Genomic DNA, 20,733 nt, shown 5'->3' on the forward strand with positions numbered 1-20,733 from the left:
CATTTCACTTATAGGCCCTATTAACCTGACTCGGACCAAGGTGGATACGCGGATCCAACCAAACACACCAGAGTGGCGACCAACGCCTCATCGGATAGTTCAAGTAAATCGATCTATGGCACACAAGTACCTCATCGGCCAAGCCAAGCAATGTGGCTACCAAAGCCTCATCGAAACTATCCAAGTAAATCTATGGCACACCTAGTGCCTCATCGACTCGAGGTCGAAGAATCCCTGAACACTTCCAATCCTATGGCATGCCAATTATATCCACTAAGCCCGACTAGTTAATAGGGTTTCGATCATATTTCCATTTCCGAAACATTTTCACATTTCAATCAATTCTCTTATATTTCTCAATGTAATCACAACTAATCAACAATTCTCATTCAAGTCATTTTCACGCACATTCATATATATATATATATATATATATTACAATTAAATATGCAATAATAAATACTATGAATTATGATAATACAAATCGATTTTCCCCCGAGCTATTCCTCGACTACTTTCTCTTTCCCCTTTGTATTGGATGCCTCGGTTCCTTTGTTTGCTACTGAAAATTAGCATAATTATAATTAATTAATATAATACAATCCAATTTAATTCATGAGTATAAACATGCAAATTTGACCATTTTTTTTAAGATATATAATTTCACCATTAAGCTGTCTGTTTGAGTCATTGTTACTAAATTATTTATATCTTGAGCTACGAAACTCCAAATTAATATCCGTAAATTTTCCTTGAAACTAGACTCATATATCTTCTCACCATAAAATTTTCAGAATTTTAGTCTAGCCAATTAGTACAGTTTATTCATTAAATACTCCCTATTACTCCATTCGACAGTTCTGACCTCTCTCTACTAAAAATCAATTATCTCATTGTACAGAACTCGAATAAGGTTCTTATTTATTTCTTTTAAAACTAGATTCATTAAGGAGTTCACATATATAAATTATACTCCATAATAATTTTTTTACAATTTTTAATGGTTTTCCAAAGTCAAAACAGAGTGTCTCGAAATCACCCTGAACCAGTCTTACAAAATTTCAAATATCTCTTGATTAATAAATTCATTGCTTACACTGTTTCCACTATAAGAAACTAGACCCAATAAGCTTTAATTTCATATCTTATTCATCCTCTAATTCAATTCCTACAATTTTTAGTGAATTTTCAAAGTTAGACCATTGCTACTTCCCAAAACTGTTTTGATGTAAAATGCTAATAACCAAGTTTATAACACCAATTCACACCTTATTTCTATTCAATTTCCATCAAAATATTCATATAACTATCAAAATTTCATCATTTTTCTATAATTCCGAATTTCTTTCAATTTAATTCCTAAAACTCAAAACTTATGGCTTGTTTTACAATTAAGTCCCTAATTCAATTCAAATTCAAAATTTTATCAAATTAATCCTTAATTGCATCATTTCTTCAACATAAACCCTAATCAAACCTTCATTAATTTTCAATATTTTCTCATGAATTCAAGAAAACCTTTCTCTAAAGCTTCAAAAATACCAAAATTAGAAAGGAAAGGGCTTAATTAACTTACCAATTTAACTTTCAAGCTTCAATTCTCCAATTTTTCCTTTTTCTTTCTTCCTTTCCTTTCTTTCTCTGTTTCGTGAGCTTCTCTGTTCTTTTCTATCTTTCTTTTTCTTTTATTTCCTTTTTATTTACTTTACTTTTAATAATAATAATTTAATATATATTTTAACACATAAAAATCTCAGATTTTTATGTTTATGCCGCCTCACTTAGGACAAATGGCATAATTGCCATTTTGGTCCTTTTTATTTTCTTTTAATCTATAATTTAACTTTTACACTTTATTCAATTTGGTCCTTTTACTTAGTCATTCTTAATTAAATTAAATTCACTTAATTAAACTCTAATTTAACTCATAATTATCCTTATAAATATTTTTAATAAATATTTACGGACTTAATTTCCTAAGACGGAGGCCCTACGACTTGTTTTTCCGGTGCCCGGGAATTTGGGTCATTACATTTCTCTCCCTCTTAAAAAAAATTTCGTCCTCGAAATTTACTTGAGAATAGGTGAGGGTACTGAGTTTTCATAGTTTCTTCCGGTTCCTATGTTGCTTCTTCCATTTTATGACTTCTCCAAAGTACTTTTACTAAAGGAACTCTTTTATTTCTTAATTCCTTTACCTCTCGGGCTAAAATCTTAACTGGTTCTTCTTCGTATGATAAATTCGGTCGAAGCTCAATATCCTCAGTAGTTATGACATGAGAAGGATCTGATCGATATCTTCGGAGCATTGAAACATGAAAAACATCGTGTATTTTCTGTAACTCTGGAGGTAAAGCTAACCGATAAGCCACTGGTCCAATTCTCTCTACTATCTCATACGGTCTAATGAAACGAGGACTCAATTTACCTTTCCTGCCAAATCTCAACACTTTCTTCCAAGGAGAGATTTTAAGAAATACTTTATCGCCAACCGAATACTCAATGTCCCGTCGTTTTAAATCGGCATAAGACTTCTGTCTGTCAAAAGCTGCTTTTAATCTCTCTTGTATCTTCTTGACTGTTTCTTCAGTTTCTTGGATCAATTCTGGCCCAATCACTTTTCTTTCATTCAGCTCTGTCCAACACACGGGTGATCTACATCTTCATCCATATAATGCTTCATACGGAGCCATTTGAATACTAGATTGGAAACTATTATTATAAACAAATTCAACTAAAGGCAAATAACGTTCCCAACCTGATTCAAACTCCATAATACAAGCTCGAAGCATATCTTCTAAAATCTGAATTACCCATTCAGACTGTCCGTTAGTTTGTGGATGAAATGCTGTGCTAAAATTAAGCTGTGTACCCAAGGATTCATGTAATTGCCTCCAAAATCTCGATGTGAACCGAGGATCTCGATCTGAAATTATTGATTCCGGAATACCGTGTAGTCTAACAATTTCTCGGATATATACCTCAGCAAGTCTTTGTAACGATCAATCTGTTCTGACTGCTATAAAATGTGCTGACTTAGTAAGTCTATCAACTATCACCCAAATAGCATTCTTTTTACTCGCTGACAACGATAGTCCCGTAACAAAATCCATCGTGATACGATCCTATTTCCATTCAGGAATATTAATAGGCTGAAGTAAACCAGTCGGTACCTGATGTTCTGCCTTTACCCGTTGACATATAAGGCATTTACCAACATATTCAACTATGTCTCTTTTCATTCCGGGCCACCAATACAAATTTCGTAAATTACGATACATTTTTGTACCTCCGGGGTGTAGAGCAAATGAGCCATCATGTGCTTCTCGAAGTATTAGTTCTTTCAATTCAGAGTTATCTGGAATACAAACTTGATCTTGGTACCTTAAGCATCCATGTGCATCAATACTGAAATTCTCTACTGTACCACTCTGTATCATCTCTCTTTTCTTCACCAACTTATCATCTCCCAACTGAGCTGCTCTAATCTGCTCAAATATTACCGGTTTTACTTTTAACTCGGCTAACAGATTTCCATCATCAGTGATACTGAGCTGTGCAAACATGGCTCTCAACTCAATTGCCGTTTTTCTACTCAATGCATCCGCTATTATATTTGCTTTTCTCGGATGGTAGTCTATAACACAATCATAGTCTTTCAAGAGCTCGATCCACTGTCTCTGTCTCAAATTCAATTCTTTCTGGGAAAGAAGATACTTTAGACTTTTATGATCAGTGAATATGTAGCATTTTTCACCATAAAGATAATGCCTCCAAATCTTCAAAGCAAAAATCATAGCTGCTAACTCCAGGTCATGTGTCGGATAATTACACTCGTATGGTTTCAACTGACGAAATACATAAGCAATAACTTTTCCATCTTGCATTAGTACACAACCCAAACCACTTAAAGAAGCATCACTGTACACAATAAAATCCTTTCCTGATTCGGGTAATGTTAAAACTGGTGCCTCGGTTAACATTTGCTTCAATGTCTCAAAACTCTTCTGACATTGGTCATCCCATATAAAAGAAACATGCTTCTGTAGCAACTTAGTCATCGGCATGGCTATTTTCGAGAATCCATTTACAAATCTTCTATAATATCCAGCCAAACCAAGAAAACTACGTACCTCATACACATTTCTTGGAGCTTTCCATTGAACTATGGCTTCAATTTTCTTCGGATCAACTCTGATTCCTTCCGCTGATACTACATGTCCCAGAAATACAACCTCTGATAACCAGAACTCACATTTACTTAATTTCCCATACAATTGCTTTTCCATAAAATCAGTAACCTTTGTTCGAGATGCTCATCATGCTCTGTTTCTGTCTTCGAATAAACAAGTATATCATCAATGAAGACCACAACAAATTGATCCAAATACGACTGAAATATACGGTTCATCAGATCCATAAAAGCAGTTGGAGCATTAGTCAATCCAAATGGCATTACTAAAATTCATAATGACCATACCTAAACGGAAAGTCGTCTTGGTACATCACATTCTTTTACTTTCAGTTGGTAGTAACCCGATCTCAAGTCTATCTTTGAGAATACAGAAGCTCCTTTCAGCTGATCAAATAAATCATCAATACAAGGGAGTGGATATTTGTTCTTGATTGTTACTTTATTCAATTATCTATAATCAATACAAAGTCGCATCGAACCATCTTTCTTTTTAACAAATAATACCGGAGCTCCCCACGGTGAAATACTCGGCCGAATAAAACCACGATCTAACAAATCTTGCAACTGTATCTTTAACTCCTTCAATTCAGTAGGTGCCATACGATAAGGGGTTATAGAAATTGGAGCAGTACCCGGATAAACCTCTATAGCAATTTCAACTTCTCTGTCAGGTGGTAAACCCAGTAGTTCCTCTGGAAAAACATCTAGAAATTCGCAAACTGTTCGGATCTTACTGCATTGACTACCCACTGTATCTGAATTAATAACATAAGCTAGGTATGCTGTACAACCCTGCTGTAACATCTTACTAGCTTTCATTGCTGAGACAACACGTGTTGGTCCACTATTTCGAATACCCTTTACCTCAATATTGTTTCCATCATCAGCCTGAATACTAAACTTCTTTTCATAGCAGTCTAAAATTACACCATGCTCAGACAACTAATCCGTACCCAATATTACATCAAAGTCTCCAAATGGCATAATCAATAGATTAATCGGAAAAATTTTATTTTGTATAACCAACGGGCATCTTGGACAAACTTGATTTACTAATACCGTCTGTCCTAACGGACTTGACACTTCTATTGCTACACTAGACATCTCAAATTCTAATTTTCCCAATTCAACCAATTTTGAATTTACATATGAATGCGAAGACCCAGGGTCAATTAAAACATAAACAGGTTCGGAATACAATAAGAATATACCTGTTACAACATCATGTGCATCCCTCTCTTCTCGAGTTCTGACCATATAAACTCTAGCTAGAACTCTGGCCTCCGACTGCTGTGTAACAACATCACTACTTCCTCTAGCACTACCTCCTCGAGATGCAAAACCACCTTTGCCCAATCCTCTGCCTCTGGCAGTAGATGCTGATCTCTGTAATGTCGCAGGTGCAGTATTATCAGCTTTCGGGCAGTTTTTAATAAAATGTTCTGTAGATCCACATCTGAAACATCCTCTAGTCAATCGCCAACATTCACCTCTGTGTCTTCTCCCATAATGCTCACATTCTGGAATAATAGTATCTCGAGATGGACCTCTTACACTACCAGTAGAGACTGTAGTTTGATTCCCCTGACTCTTTCCTCCTCTATCTGGTCTAAAGCTAGATCTCCAACCACTTCTAGAGTCTCGGAATCTTTTACAACTGTCGGCTTCAGTCGGTATAAACTCTGATGCATATCTACCAAGTTTTGAAAATTCCCATTCATAATCTATTACTGTCATTTCACCTTGTTTCAAAGTCAGAAATTCTTGTTTCTTGTTTTCAATGTATATTTCCCCGATATATTTCTTCTGAAACTCTTTCTGAAATAAATTCCATGATACCTGATCAGTCGACAAGTGTCGGATAACAGATTCCCACCATAAATATGCCTCACTCTGTAATAAAGATACAGCACACAACAGACTTTCTCGGGGAGTACACTCTAACTGTTGTAAAATTCTTTTTGTCGCTTCTATCCAATTCTCAGCTACTGATGGATCAACACCTTTCAGACCCGAAAATTCCGTGGCACCGTATTTTCTCAATTCCTTAATCGGGGCCCGTCTAGGAATAGGTATAGATGTGGTAGCAGGTACAGTTCCCGCTACTTGCTAAAGAGCATCAACTAAAACTCTTAACATATCAGGTTCATTTCTACATTTTTCATCTCTTTCCCTAATGTTTTCTTCTTCTACCTCGGGAGGTTGGTCTATAAACGGGTTTACACTAGGTGTGGCTGATTCACTTTCATTTAAATCAATTGATCGATCATCTAACATCTTTAATCTCTATAAAACATAAACAATTAAATAGGTTAGCATTCAAAAATCCCGACTGAATTCCAACTCAAATGTGGCATGTACTTCTAGACTCACTTACGAATTCGATTTTAATCCGAGAATCGGCTAAACCTGGCTCTGATACCACTAAATGTAACACCCTCTAACCCCAAACCGTCCCCAGAATAGGGTTACAGGGCATTACCGAAAACAGGCAAACTTTATTATTACAAATCAAAAATAACCACAAAATTATACTCAAAATAAGGTTAATTACCCTTATTGAGGTTCTACGGACCTAATATGAACCTTTCGTGGGGTTAGGATTGAATCCTAGCTCTACAGCCTCCTGAAACACTAAACACAATTATACAAACCAATCCAATTCACTTCCACATAACATGTAACTATATACCATTCATTTCATAAACTTAGGAATCGTCCCTTTATCGTCAAACTCCTTAAAGTTTATACACCATCTTTACATTTAAAACATTAAATATATACAAATGACCACCTAAAACCTAGTACATGCCACATTACCAAAAGATAAGATTTTTACCACAAAATGAGCTGGAGTCGGAGATGATTTTGAATGCGAGATGGACTCTATTTTACTTAACTGCATACGGAAAACAATCAAATGCGTTGAGTATTGAAAATACTCAGTGGTATTATCATAATTCAATTCATAACACCCAATTAAGTTCAAAACATAAATGCACAAGTAGTCAATTGAATATGCCAATTCATGTCATATTAATGTCATTCAAATGATTATAAAATTTTCACCAACATGTAAACACTTAATTCATAACACTTTCATGTATACATAATTCATAAACATAAAGTTCATGCTTTCAACTTCATAACACAATTTCTTTTCACATTTCGTATCATCATTTTCTTTCACCTTTCATTCAATAATTCAGATAATCAAATTCAAATAATTTTGCTCATTTCACTTATAGGCCCTATTAACCTGACTCGGACCAAGGTGGATACGCGGATCCAACCAAACACACCAGAGTGGCGACCAACGCCTCATCGGATAGTTCGAAGTAAATCAGATCTATGGCACACCAAGTACCTCATCGGCCAAGCCGAAGCAATGTGGCTACCAAAGCCTCATCGAAACTATCCGAAGTAAATCTATGGCACACCTAGTGCCTCATCGACTCGAGGTCGAAGAATCCCTGAACACTTCCAATCCTATGGCATGCCAATTATATCCACTAAGCCCGACTAGTTAATAGGGTTTCGATCATATTTCCATTTCCGAAACATTTTCACATTTCAATCAATTCTCTTATATTTCTCAATGTAATCACAACTAATCAACAATTCTCATTCAAGTCATTTTCACGCACATTCATATATATATATATATATATATATATATTACAATTAAATATGCAATAATAAATACTATGAATTATGATAATACAAATCGATTTTCCCCCGAGCTATTCCTCGACTACTTTCTCTTTCCCCTTTGTATTGGATGCCTCGGTTCCTTTGTTTGCTACGAAAATTAGCATAATTATAATTAATTAATATAATACAATCCAATTTAATTCATGAGTATAAACATGCAAATTTGACCATTTTTTTAAGATATATAATTTCACCATTAAGCTGTCTGTTTGAGTCATTGTTACTAAATTATTTATATCTTGAGCTACGAAACTCCAAATTAATATCCGTAAATTTTTCTTGAAACTAGACTCATATATCTTCTCACCATAAAATTTTCAGAATTTTAGTCTAGCCAATTAGTACAGTTTATTCATTAAATACTCCCCTATTACTCCATTCGACAGTTCTGACCTCTCTCTACTAAAAATCAATTATCTCATTGTACAGAACTCGAATAAGGTTCTTATTTATTTCTTTTAAAACTAGATTCATTAAGGAGTTCACATATATAAATTATACTCCATAATAATTTTTTTACAATTTTTAATGGTTTTCCAAAGTCAAAACAGAGTGTCTCGAAATCACCCTGAACCAGTCTTACAAAATTTCAAATATCTCTTGATTAATAAATTCATTGCTTACACTGTTTCCACTATAAGAAACTAGACCCAATAAGCTTTAATTTCATATCTTATTCATCCTCTAATTCAATTCCTACAATTTTTAGTGAATTTTCAAAGTTAGACCATTGCTACTTCCCAAAACTGTTTTGATGTAAAATGCTAATAACCAAGTTTATAACACCAATTCACACCTTATTTCTATTCAATTTCCATCAAAATATTCATATAACTATCAAAATTTCATCATTTTCTATAATTCCGAATTTCTTTCAATTTAATTCCTAAAACTCAAAACTTATGGCTTGTTTTACAATTAAGTCCCTAATTCAATTCAAATTCAAAATTTTATCAAATTAATCCTTAATTGCATCATTTCTTCAACATAAACCCTAATCAAACCTTCATTAATTTTCAATATTTTCTCATGAATTCAAGAAAACCTTTCTCTAAAGCTTCAAAATACCAAAATTAGAAAGGAAAGGGCTTAATTAACTTACCAATTTAACTTTCAAGCTTCAATTCTCCAATTTTTCCTTTTCTTTCTTCCTTTCCTTTCTTTCTCTGTTTCGTGAGCTTCTCTGTTCTTTTCTATCTTTCTTTTCTTTTATTTCCTTTTTATTTACTTTACTTTTAATAATAATAATTTAATATATATTTTAACACATAAAATCTCAGATTTTTATGTTTATGTCACTCACTTAGGACAAATGGCATAATTGCCATTTTGGTCCTTTTTATTTTCTTTTAATCTATAATTTAACTTTTACACTTTATTCAATTTGGTCCTTTTACTTAGTCATTCTTAATTAAATTAAATTCACTTAATTAAACTCTAATTTAACTCATAATTATCCTTATAAATATTTTTAATAAATATTTACGGACTTAATTTCCTAAGACGGAGGCCCTACGACTTGTTTTTCCGGTGCCCGGGAATTTGGGTCATTACACATATGGCACCTTACGAGGCACTGTATGGTCGTAAGTGTCGCACTCCTTTATGCTGGACTGAGTTGGGTGAGCGACACATTTTGGGTCCGGAATTGGTTCCAGAAACTGAGGACAAGGTCCGTTTGATTTGATATTGACTGAAAGCGACTTCTGATAGGCAGAAGTCCTATGCAGATTTGAAGTGTCGAGAGATATAATATTCCGTAGGAGACCTCGTTTTCCTTAAGGTCTCGCCATGAAAGAAGATTATGAGGTTCGGTCACAAGGGCAAGCCGAGCCCACGGTTTATAAGGCTGTACTGAATTCTGAAACAAGTGGAGCTAGTTGTTTACCAGTTGGAGCTACCTCTAGAGTTAGATCGCAAACATGATGTTTTTCACATCTCAATGTTGAGACGCTATCACTCTGATCCCACGCACATTGTTTCTGTGGAGGAGATTGAGGTTAGGCCAGATCTAACGTTTGAAGAGAAGCTGGTTCAGATTTTAGATCGCGACATTAAGGTTCTACAAAGAAAGTCTATCTTTTTAGTGAAGGTGATGTGGCAGAATCATAGCATTGAGGAGGCCACTTGGGAGCCAGAGGATTCGATGAGTCAGCAGTACCCTACCTTTTCTAATTAGGTAAAATTTCGAGGTCGAAATTTTCTTTTAGGGGGGTAGAATTGTAACGCCTCAAAATTTAAATTCTTGTTTTTTGTGAATGTGTGACACACAAGTGTGTATCTGCTTCAGTGGTTAAGTGTTTGGGTGTGTCTGAAAGGTTCCAAGTTCAAGCCTGACTTGAGCAAATTTTGGTATTTTTATAAATAAAGCCCAATCCTTGGTCATTAGGATTTTATTTAATTAGTGGTAGAATCATAACAGAATGGGCCTGCTAGGCTGGTAGTTAAGGGGTGTGTTGTTAAGCTGGAGGTCTTGTGTTCGAAACTCTACGGTGGCAAGGGATTATTTTTGCTGCGAATTTCGGCTAAGAGTTTGTGTTTTACCGAAAGTCTGAGTAGTGGGGTAGTGGATGGAGAAAAGTGAGGGGAGTTGGGATAGGGGGTTATTAGAATTTTTCTATTCAGTTTTCTTTTTAGCAAAATTCTATTCTCTTCTCCCTCTCCCTTTGCCTAAATTCCATCTCTTCTTCCTCTCTCATCTTTTTCGTTGTTTTACTCAAGTTCACCTCCTTTGTTTGTGCTGCGTGTAAACCTGATCTTTCGGTAAGTTTGGGTTTCGATTGATCTTAGTGGTTCTTTCTGAATATTAGTTAAAGAAGGGTTTTCAACTAGTTTGTAGGTGTTAATCGAAGGGCAGAATATCATTTATTGACATTCTAAGGGCTAGAATTCTCGTTGTTTAATAGTAGGTAATGGTTTTTCACTCGAAAGATGAATATCCCGTTTCAGGTTTAGTTTAATCTATTTGATAAAATGATTAACTGAGTGAAATATTGATCAAATATAGGTGCTAGAGTGCTCGGGAGTATTTAGGCATCAAAATCGATATAGGAGTGTGTACCAGGAAATACAGAAAATAAGATTCGGTCAAAAGCCAAAAAGTATTCTGTCGACGCCACACTGGCGTGTGGTCCCCCGTGTGGTAGGTCGTGTGACGGAACATGGTCTTGTGGTCGACGAACCAGGTCTTGTGCGCATAACACGACCGTGTAATGGCCAGAGAGGCTATGTGCGAAACACAGGCTAGATCAATTAGGCCGTATGGGCCACACAGGTATGTAGGCCCATACGAGTAAACCACACGAGTGTGTGGAATTCTGGGTCAGGTCGTGTGATCCACACGTCCAAGGCCAATTTGGGCCGTGTGGGCCACATAGGCGTGTGAGCCCAATGTTATAAAATAATCTGTAAGGTTACACAGGTCACCCAAGTAGACTATGACCTACCATAGGGTCGCTAAGCATTACTTGGACCCCTGATTATGTGATCTGACTATGAGATGTATGTATTAAGCATGTTACTATTAGCATGTGTATCTGACCGATTGTATGATCTGTTAAGTTGCCTTTTAGCATGCCATATTTGTATGACATATTGCATCGGGGTGGGGTTGGTGTTATGATGGAGGAAGTATTTTGAAAGGCTCTTAAGCCTTTTATCTGGCAGCTCAGCTACAATTATCTGATTATGTGTCATATTTCGGTACAGTACGGTGTGTTGGGATAGGTGGGTCGATTTAATCCCCACATGGTGTGTTGGGTTGGATGGAGTTGGTATGCAGGGCTGGTGGGCATAATTTCTGTTATTCTGCTCTGTTATGCATGTTATATCTGAGATGGGCTAAGGCCCAGTATGTATCTGATTCTGTGTCTGAGTGGACTAAGGTTCACACTGGTTCTGTAAAGGGCTCAGGCCCGAATTATCTGTTATTTGGAGATATGACTGACTTTTGCTACTGTGTATATTTTTCTGAGGGGATTACACAATGAGTTTGCGAAAACTCACCCTTTTCTGTTTAATCAGTATAGGTAATCCCTAGACTTGACGGATCGGTACAGCGGAGGGCTCAACGGTGACCACCACTATCGAACTGCTTATTTACAGTTTTTGCAGTTACATCGCTTATTTCTTGTTGGTATTTTATGTATGATGGACTTTGGGACTGTTTGGTTTTAATTTGAGATTTTGAACTATTGATTATGGATTTATAAACTGCAACGCAACAAAGTATGGTTTTCCCAAAACAAACTAAGATTTTCGTAAATGAAACGGTTTTCAAAAGTTATTTGGGTTTCAAAAACTTCCGCATAAAAGAAATGTTTTAAATCAAATCAATTAGAACACGGTTTCCCAAATTAAGTAAAAGTTAATAATTTGAAACGATTAAAAGATCAATGCATTTTCAAAACCATTCTCATGTGACATCGCCAGATTCGGCCATAACATTCAGGCCGGGTTTGGAGTGTTACAATAATCTTACCCAAACACACTCTCGACTTGCCTCATGCATTGCAATTATTTCTGCATAATTTGAAGAAGCGGCAGCTAATGTTTGCTTTGTTGAACACTATGATATGGTAGTACCCCCACATGTAAATAAATATTTCGTTTGAGATCAATTTTTATGTGGATCCGATAAATAACCAACATCAACATAGACAACTAATAGAGATTTAGAATCATTTGAATAAAATAACATTATATCAATGGTCCTTCTTAGTTATCTGAATACATGTTTAATTTCATTCCAATGTCTACGTGTTGGAAAAGAACTAAATCTTGCTAAACAACGAAAGTTATATCAGGTTTTGTGTTGTTTGCAAGATACATCAATGCCATTTTGATATGGTACTCCAAGACTAATAAAATCTTCATCATTTTCACAAAGACAAAATTCAATTTAACGATCATACAACCATCGAGGTACTCAATGGATGCACTTTACTCATGTAAAATTTCTTTAAGATCTTTTCCGTATAAATTGACTGATGGACATAATTTCATCTTTTAAATGCTCGATTTGCAAGCCAAGACAAAACATTATTTTTTCCAAGATATTTCATCTCAAATTCTTTCTTTAAATGATTTCCTGTATTTTGAAGCTTATCAGGAGTTCCAATAATATTTAGATCATCAACATAAACAATAATTATCACAAAATTAAATCCAGACCTTTTTATACAAACACATGGACAAATTAGATCATTTTTATAACATTCTTTCAACAAAGATTCACTAAGATGATTGTACCACATACATCTAGATTGTTTTAATCCATATAAACTTTTCTTTAGTCTGATCAAGCAAATTTCCTGAGAAATTATATATCCTTCTTAAATTTTAAATCAGAGATTTTCATATAAATTTCACTATCAAGTGTACCATACAAATATTATGTAACAACATCCATTAGACGCATGTCAAGTTTTTCAGGTACTGCTAGACTAATAAGGCATCTAAATGTGATTACACCCACCACAGAAGAATATGTCTCTTTGTAATCAATGCCGGGCCTTTGCGAAAATTCTTGTGCTACAAGTCGAGCTTTATATCTTAAGACTTCATCAATTTTATTTTGTTTTCGCACAAATACCATTTATATTCTACCGACTTTACATCTTTAAGTGTTTGGACTACATGTCCAAAAACCTCACGTTTAGAAAGTGAATTCAATTTTGCTCGAATTGCATCTTACCATTTTGGCCATTCTTTTCTATTTTTACATTCCTCAATAGATTTAGGCTCAGGATCCTTATTTTCTTTTGTTATTTCAATGGCAACATTATAAGCGAAATTGTTGTCGACAACTACATTTTTTTCGGTTCCATTATTTTCTCATATTGATATAACTTATCGAGATCTCTTTATTTTCATCATTTTCATTTTCACTTTTAGGTACCTGAATCTCTTCTTAAGTTTTATAATCAGTTATGTCATGAGTCTCTTCAGGAACCCCCATTTCCATTATATAACCATCTTGAATGTTTGCTCCTTTTCTTTTATAAGGATTTTTATCTTTGGAACCAACTAGTCTTCCACGCTTCAAGTATGGATTACTTTCTTTTGCACTAACAATTTACCCTATTAGGACATCAATTAGTATTGGAGCATTTTCAGGTGGTATGTGATATTTAATGAATCTGGCAGTTGATTTGTAAAATGAATTATCCGTTGAACTTTTGGTTCACATTGCTTTGTTTGATAATCTTAGACACTGATAATTCATTTTCAAGTACTTTATTAATCCAACTTTTTATTCTCTCCCTTTAATATTGGGAAAACTAACAACTCATGTCATAACTAAATCTCGAATTAATAGCTCAAAAATATTTAATTATATAAGGAGGCTCATATAAATATAAATTCTCAATCTCTTATGATGACCTATTTTTGTGCGTTGTGGTGGAGCAACTGGAACATTTACCGTCCATCCAAAAATTGTAAGATGGGAAATATTTGGCTATTGACCAAAATTGTTATGGGGAGAATTTATAATTTATTGACTTGATGCGTACAACATGTAAATCAATACAATCTCATGCTGAAATAGGAAGTTTTGTTCTCATAAGTAATGGTTTAGCTATTAGTTGGAGGCATTTGATAAACGATTGAACTAAATCGTTTTATGTGTGAACATGAACTAGAAGACGTTAAACTTTTATCCCGATTGACATACAATAATTATTGAAAGCTTGGGATATAAGCTCACCAACATTAGCAAGATGAATTGTTTTAATTGCATAATCTGAAATTAATCATTTAAACAAGTAATCTCGCAAATGACAAGTTGCGAGTTAATAACGCATGTCATTATTTTTTAGATGCATCTACCAAAATCATATAATATCAAAATCATCAACATGGTGGATGAATGGGTCCATATTCATTTAAAAAATGCAAGACATTAAATCTCAATTTTAGCCAGTGAGTTTGTAATAATCAATTATCATTGAGAACAAGCAACACAAGAGAATTCTTTAAATTAAAGAATCTTTTGGTTCTTTATTAAAATGTCTATATGAATTCTCAATTAATTTTGCATCATATATAATCTAGGATAGTCTAACTAGTCACGCCAAATAGTAAATGTATTTGTATCAGTAACTTCCGGTTTACTTTAACATGTTTTTCAATTGTACTAATAATGTCAATATAAATTTTGACAAGTGATAATTTTATCGTCATTCTTTTATTTTGTATTCACATATAAGCAATATTGTGACATTTACTTCTAGAAATGTCTACACCAATGTGAAGTTCATAATGTTATTAACTCAATAAAAGAAATATAATTTGCAAACAATTATTTGCAATATTCACTTGGGAATATGTCAAAATCTTCAAATAGTCAAATTAATATTAATAATCAAAATTGATTGTACAATTTGTTGTATTTATTACAAACATTCACTTCAAGGAGTGTGAAAAAAAAATCGGACATTAATGTAAGCATATATCATATTCCTTACATTATTAAAGATTTGGTTCTTTAATAAAATGTCTATATATCATATATAGATAACATTCACTTAAAGGAATCATTAATTAGTATGAATCATTGGTCATTTTGTTCTAAGAATAAACAATTAACAACATTTCAAATCATTCATCTTCTTTTCATCTATTTTTCAATAATGACAAGAGGTTCCATTTTATAATTGTTACATATTGCTACATTCACTTCGAGGAATAGAGTAGAATCAGTGGAACAAAAAATTCATATTTTGTTTAGCCTTAAGAAGGCATTAGATCAATCTAAAATACTTTAAAAGCAATTTTCACCAGAGTTTTTCATCCAATTAACTAGAAAGAAATAACCAAGTCAAGCATGGAGTTTATTGCAAATCAAATGTACGGATAAAACTGACATTTAAAATATCAAACCTGATATAATGCTAGTGCCAACAAAAATTTCATAAACCATTGTAGACATGTATGAAATTTACTTCAAAATCATACATCTCATGTTCACTAAAACTTTTTCATTTATAATTGCTCATATAATTTCTCTAAATACTTAATAAATAAAAATATATAAACTACCTTTAAAAACTTTACGAAAGTAATAAGTTTCCTAGGGTTTTATAATAAGAAAATATAAGGTATTTATAAAATCAAACCACACGATTTATTTTAATGCTTCTTATCAACTAACAATTGGTTAATACAAACGAGATTCATAGAAATGCAAACGATCAAACTAATATAGTAATTCTCAATTTTAAGTTTATGAAAATGTTTTCAACCAAAATAATTCAAGAATTAAAAATGACAACAATTAAACTTGAAATTCAATATTAAGACCAGCCTAAAGATCAATTTAGACATTCCTCAAAATGTCTTTAGAACTATGCATGTATGAGTATTGAAAAATCTCAATTGTATAACCAAAATAATAAGAGACATTAAAGAAACATAATTTATATTTGAACTAAATCAAATTTGAACAATCATAAATTTCATAGGTTTATCAACATAAATTTACATACTAATATATTTTAACCAAATACATTATTTAATTATAAAACCTACTATAGCAGCATAAAAAATTAATCAATATTCATTTTCATAAACAAATAAGATGTTTGAAACCATAAGCAACCCATGGAACTAAAACTTAAAATCAAATCATCTCAAATATTTAAACCATATATCAAATTAATTTAATATCTAAGGATGCTATCATTGAGAAAAAGTGTAAAGATAGAAATCTAATTAAGTTGATGTATTTTTCTTGTGCAACGAAGTCTTGATGATTTTATCAACAAGTAAGCAAATTTAAACTCCAATAGTAGACTTTGAATCCAATCAAAATTTATCAATAGCAAACTTGGAGAATGGATCTTATTTCACAATTTCATATAGATAGCGATATCAAATCCTTCACCATCCTTAATAACATAAAAATAAAATAAGTTAATCAAAATAATTATAATTGATCATTAATTAGCTAAAATAATCAAATATGAAACATTAAATAAAAGAAACTTCCTACAAAAACTTTGCATCTTGCCATCTAAGATCTTAGAAATCATAGAGAATAAATTTGATCATCAATAAAAGGAACTATCACTTTGAGTAATATTGTGCTGATAACGTGTGATAAAATAAAGAGAGATAGAGAGAGTAAAGAACAAAGAAAATATGTGAAGCAATAGTGAATATATTTTATTGATCAATGGGATGATTACAATGCTTCTTCAAAATCTCTATTTATAGGCATAAGAAGTATAAATGAAGTAGAAATCGATTCTAATGACTATTAGAATTTAAAGTACATCAAAACTTATCTTAATCTTGATGAATATTCACTTAATAAGATATCCATAACATATACAACTTAATTAAAATTTTAGATTAAGTTTTTAAGCTTAAATAAACACATATAGGCATGCAAATCGAACCTGTTCAAGCAAAGAAAATGGGTTTTCTTAAATTAAAATTTCTTTTATTTAGGTTTGAGGGTTTTTTTTTTTTTTTAATTTGGACATGGATTGAGTTTATTTTAAGTTTGGATTTGATAATATATGGGTAAACTATAAAATTGGTCACTTTTGTTTGTCTTGAATTACATTTTAGACACTTATGTTTAAAACTTTACATTTTAGTTGCTTATGTTATTGTATTGTTATAAAGTGGTCACTCTACTGTTAAATTCCGTTACCTCCCTAACGGCAGTCCTACGTGGCAGTAAAATGGGTTTTAAATGCCAACTTAGATGTCCTATGTGGCCGTCCAAATTAAATCTATTTAATTAAAAGCCTATTTCATTTCAACAACTGAACATCTAAATTGGTATTTGAAACTTATTTGGACTACCATGTAAGACTGCCGTTAGGGAGATAGCGGAATTTAACGGTAGAGTGGCCACTTCGTAACAAAATGATAACGTTAAGTGACTAAAACATAACATTTCAAACATAAGTGACTAAAATGTAATCTAAGGCAAACAAAAGTGACTATCTTTGTAGTTTACCCAAAATATATTTGGCCGTGAATTTGGCTTTAAAATTTTAATAATTATAGATTTTGTCACACCAATAATGTACGTGAAAGGAATTATTTTATGTTTAAAATTTATTTAACAATGAATATAGGGGTTGATGATGAATTTATATTTTTAATACTATTAAACACATGTTGAATCCTTAAATTTATAATTATTTTATTTAAAGATGATATAGAAATATAAAAAGATAAAATTACTATGGTAATAATATTAATTATAATTTTTTAAAATGAATATCATAACTGGAAGTATTAGATTAGATTAGATATATAAATAAAGTAATTATAAATTCAATTGTAAATTTTAAAATCAAATCGACCCTTTGATTTAACCTCTCACATTTATTTGTGCCAACTTTAAAATTACCTAGCAAAAATGCATTTTTGGCTACAGTGTAAATACCTATTCAATACTTATACCAATATTGTCCTGTCTGTTAACATCTGAGCATTGCTCAGTTGTGCTGGAACCTTGAAGCACTTGGCCTGCCACTTTTACTTACTACGCTACATCGCTTTGAAACAGAACCAAGTGAACCCTGTTATGAATCAACTTGCTGGTGGTGGACATATGCCTCAACTGCCACTGGTCATTCCATTTTCATCTTTTGATTAAATATCACGTTTGAAGTGTTTGGTCAAGTCAACCACCTTAATCAAAAGCAAGAAACACCTTACCCAAAACACACAAACATATGAGCTCGCCTTCGATTGTTCCTAAGTACTCGTGTAAGAGACCCACCATGACTTCATAATAACACCTAGAGGATGAAGAAGCTCAAAAGAAGCCTATAAAAATACCTCCCAAGAGAGGGGGATCAATCTATTACAGCCCATATGTTTCATGGAATCATTTAACAAACTTCAGATAAGCCCAGAAAATGTAACATATATTACATGAACAAAACAACCACATGTTAAGGAAACTGATACTCTTTAGAACTCAAATCAAAGTCTGTTCTGTTTTGCTTCATGTCCTCATTTCTAACACAATTTTGTAGTATATTGAAGAAACGCAAAGGAAAAAAAAGCAAAGATCAACTCTGAGAGAGTCATAGTGTTAACAGTTTTTGTGACCCAACCCAATCTGTAAACCACCAATTGTGGGATTAACACAGGTAGAAAACCAATCAAAATTTCTTGCTGCAAACGATGCAATGCAAGCATGTAAGATAATGATGAAGAATAAATGAAAAACAATGTACAGCCTTGGTTTCCAAGCTTTGACACCTCCATCAAAACACACAAAAAGAACTCAATCGTCGGCTTTAACAAGACTATCTTCTATATGTCGTACGAGATCAACATCAATATCCCCATCCCCATCACCGTCACCATCTTCATCACCATTGTCCACGCCCAAGTCCTCAACTTTGGCCTCATTTTCTTTTCTGGCCTTTTCCTTACGAGCAACAACGAGTAGATGTTCGAGGGATTCCCTTGCCCGTTTTCTTGCAAGCGCCGCCTCCCTTACCTTCCTGTCAGCCTCGGCCCATGCTACGGTAACGGCCTTCCCCATGGAAAAGGAGGCAATCTTGGCAGCGCAGAGCAAAGCGTGAGCGAGCTTCTTGTCGATCTTGTTGTCCTTGAGAGGAAAGAAAGAGAAAGAAGAGTCCTTACAAGGTGGGCAGAGGTAAGAGGTGAGAACGGTGTCGCCTGCGCAGTGAGAATGGGTTAGGGAGCAGCAATTGGAGCAGTTGACACGTTTGGAAGGATGGGGTGGGGAGCCGCCGTAGAAGGTAAAGCAAGCAGGGCAGAACGAGGAAGGGTGGAGGCGGAGGACACAGGCAGTGCAAAGGCGGCGGAGGATGCCTAAGTGGCGAACTTGGTGGATAAAGAAGGGAGAATGGCCACTGCAGTTGCTGCATTCTTTGGATAGTAATGGATTGTTGAGTTTGCTGGCGGCGGCGGTGGGGAGGGTCATGCCAATATTGCCATTCCTAGTACTCAAACCAGTAGCCATGGTGATCGAGGACCCCCTTCTCTGCCCTGCCCTCCTCTGGTTTGAGTCTTACAATGTTTAGTCTTTTTTCTTTGTTAAAACTATATTTAGGGTTTATTGTGTTTTAAGACTCATTTATTATTACTTACAAATATATACCAACTTTAAGTTCAACCATGCTGTCATTGGCATGGTTTAGGTTTAATATAATTATTATAATTTATAGACAATATTTAATAATATTTTCAGGTTTTTTTTTTTTTTTAAAAAAACCCTGCCCTATGACCTTAATTAAATTCGAAATCAAATCTCTAAATAATCGTTTTAGTCTTTTACCGTTCAAACTCAACCAACCTTTTATCATTTGTCATACACATTTTTCTGATTCTGTAGCAAAACTAAGGTTGTGTCTTCTTATTGATTTAAATACCTTTAGTACTGCAGCCTCTAATGTCAGCTCTCTATATATTGCTTACTCATTACACAAAGCAAGCAAGTTTACAGCTTCTTTTGACTTCCCTCCATCTCAACATCCCCTACATTACAAGAACCAGGTGCACCAAATGAAGAGCATTTCCACTGTATCTCATCCAAATACCATCTTTCCACCATCAGAGTTTCTTTTAGCTTAGCACATCCGTGGTTCACAAACTTAAACCAATCAATCTCTTCCTCAATATGCACCGACAAAAGATGATCAACTTTATGGTATCATTTATTACCTTCCAATCAACAGAGGTATAAATAGCTAGTTTAACCAACCATTAGTTTCCCTACTGATCACTGACATGTTCAATGACCATAGCAGCCATTGCCCTCATCACTAATATAAACGCCGTTGCTTGCATGTACAGTATGTGATGCACTTGATCCT

At 33.8% G+C, this 20,733-nt stretch overlaps 1 protein-coding gene and 2 long non-coding RNA genes across 3 annotated transcripts; all 3 read right to left on the reverse strand.

The window, feature by feature from the left end:
* Positions 1 to 324: 324 nt before the first annotated feature.
* Positions 325 to 1,707, reverse strand: LOC128286767 (uncharacterized). Its single transcript, XR_008277473.1, has 2 exons — positions 1,577 to 1,707; positions 325 to 559 (listed from the first exon to the last, which is right to left on the reverse strand). It is a non-coding gene; the product is annotated as an uncharacterized LOC128286767 (long non-coding RNA).
* A 6,069-nt stretch (positions 1,708 to 7,776) lies between these two features.
* On the reverse strand, positions 7,777 to 9,047 carry LOC128286768 (uncharacterized). Its single transcript, XR_008277474.1, has 2 exons — positions 9,012 to 9,047; positions 7,777 to 7,997 (listed from the first exon to the last, which is right to left on the reverse strand). It is a non-coding gene; the product is annotated as an uncharacterized LOC128286768 (long non-coding RNA).
* Positions 9,048 to 18,852: 9,805 nt separating this feature from the next.
* LOC108463108 (uncharacterized) lies at positions 18,853 to 20,045 on the reverse strand. The gene has a single exon (XM_017763056.2). The coding sequence runs from the start codon at positions 19,878 to 19,880 to the stop codon at positions 19,173 to 19,175; it is 708 nt and encodes a 235-aa protein (XP_017618545.1). The 5' UTR covers positions 19,881 to 20,045; the 3' UTR covers positions 18,853 to 19,172.
* Positions 20,046 to 20,733: the final 688 nt, after the last annotated feature.

Source organism: Gossypium arboreum, chromosome 13 (assembly GCF_025698485.1).
Source record: "Gossypium arboreum isolate Shixiya-1 chromosome 13, ASM2569848v2, whole genome shotgun sequence".
Lineage (NCBI taxonomy): Eukaryota > Viridiplantae > Streptophyta > Magnoliopsida > Malvales > Malvaceae > Gossypium > Gossypium arboreum.

Coding starts and splice junctions, on each gene's coding strand:
- LOC108463108 (XM_017763056.2), bottom strand. CDS start 19,880: ATGGCTACTGGTTTGAGTACTAGGAATGGCAATATTGGCATGACCCTC.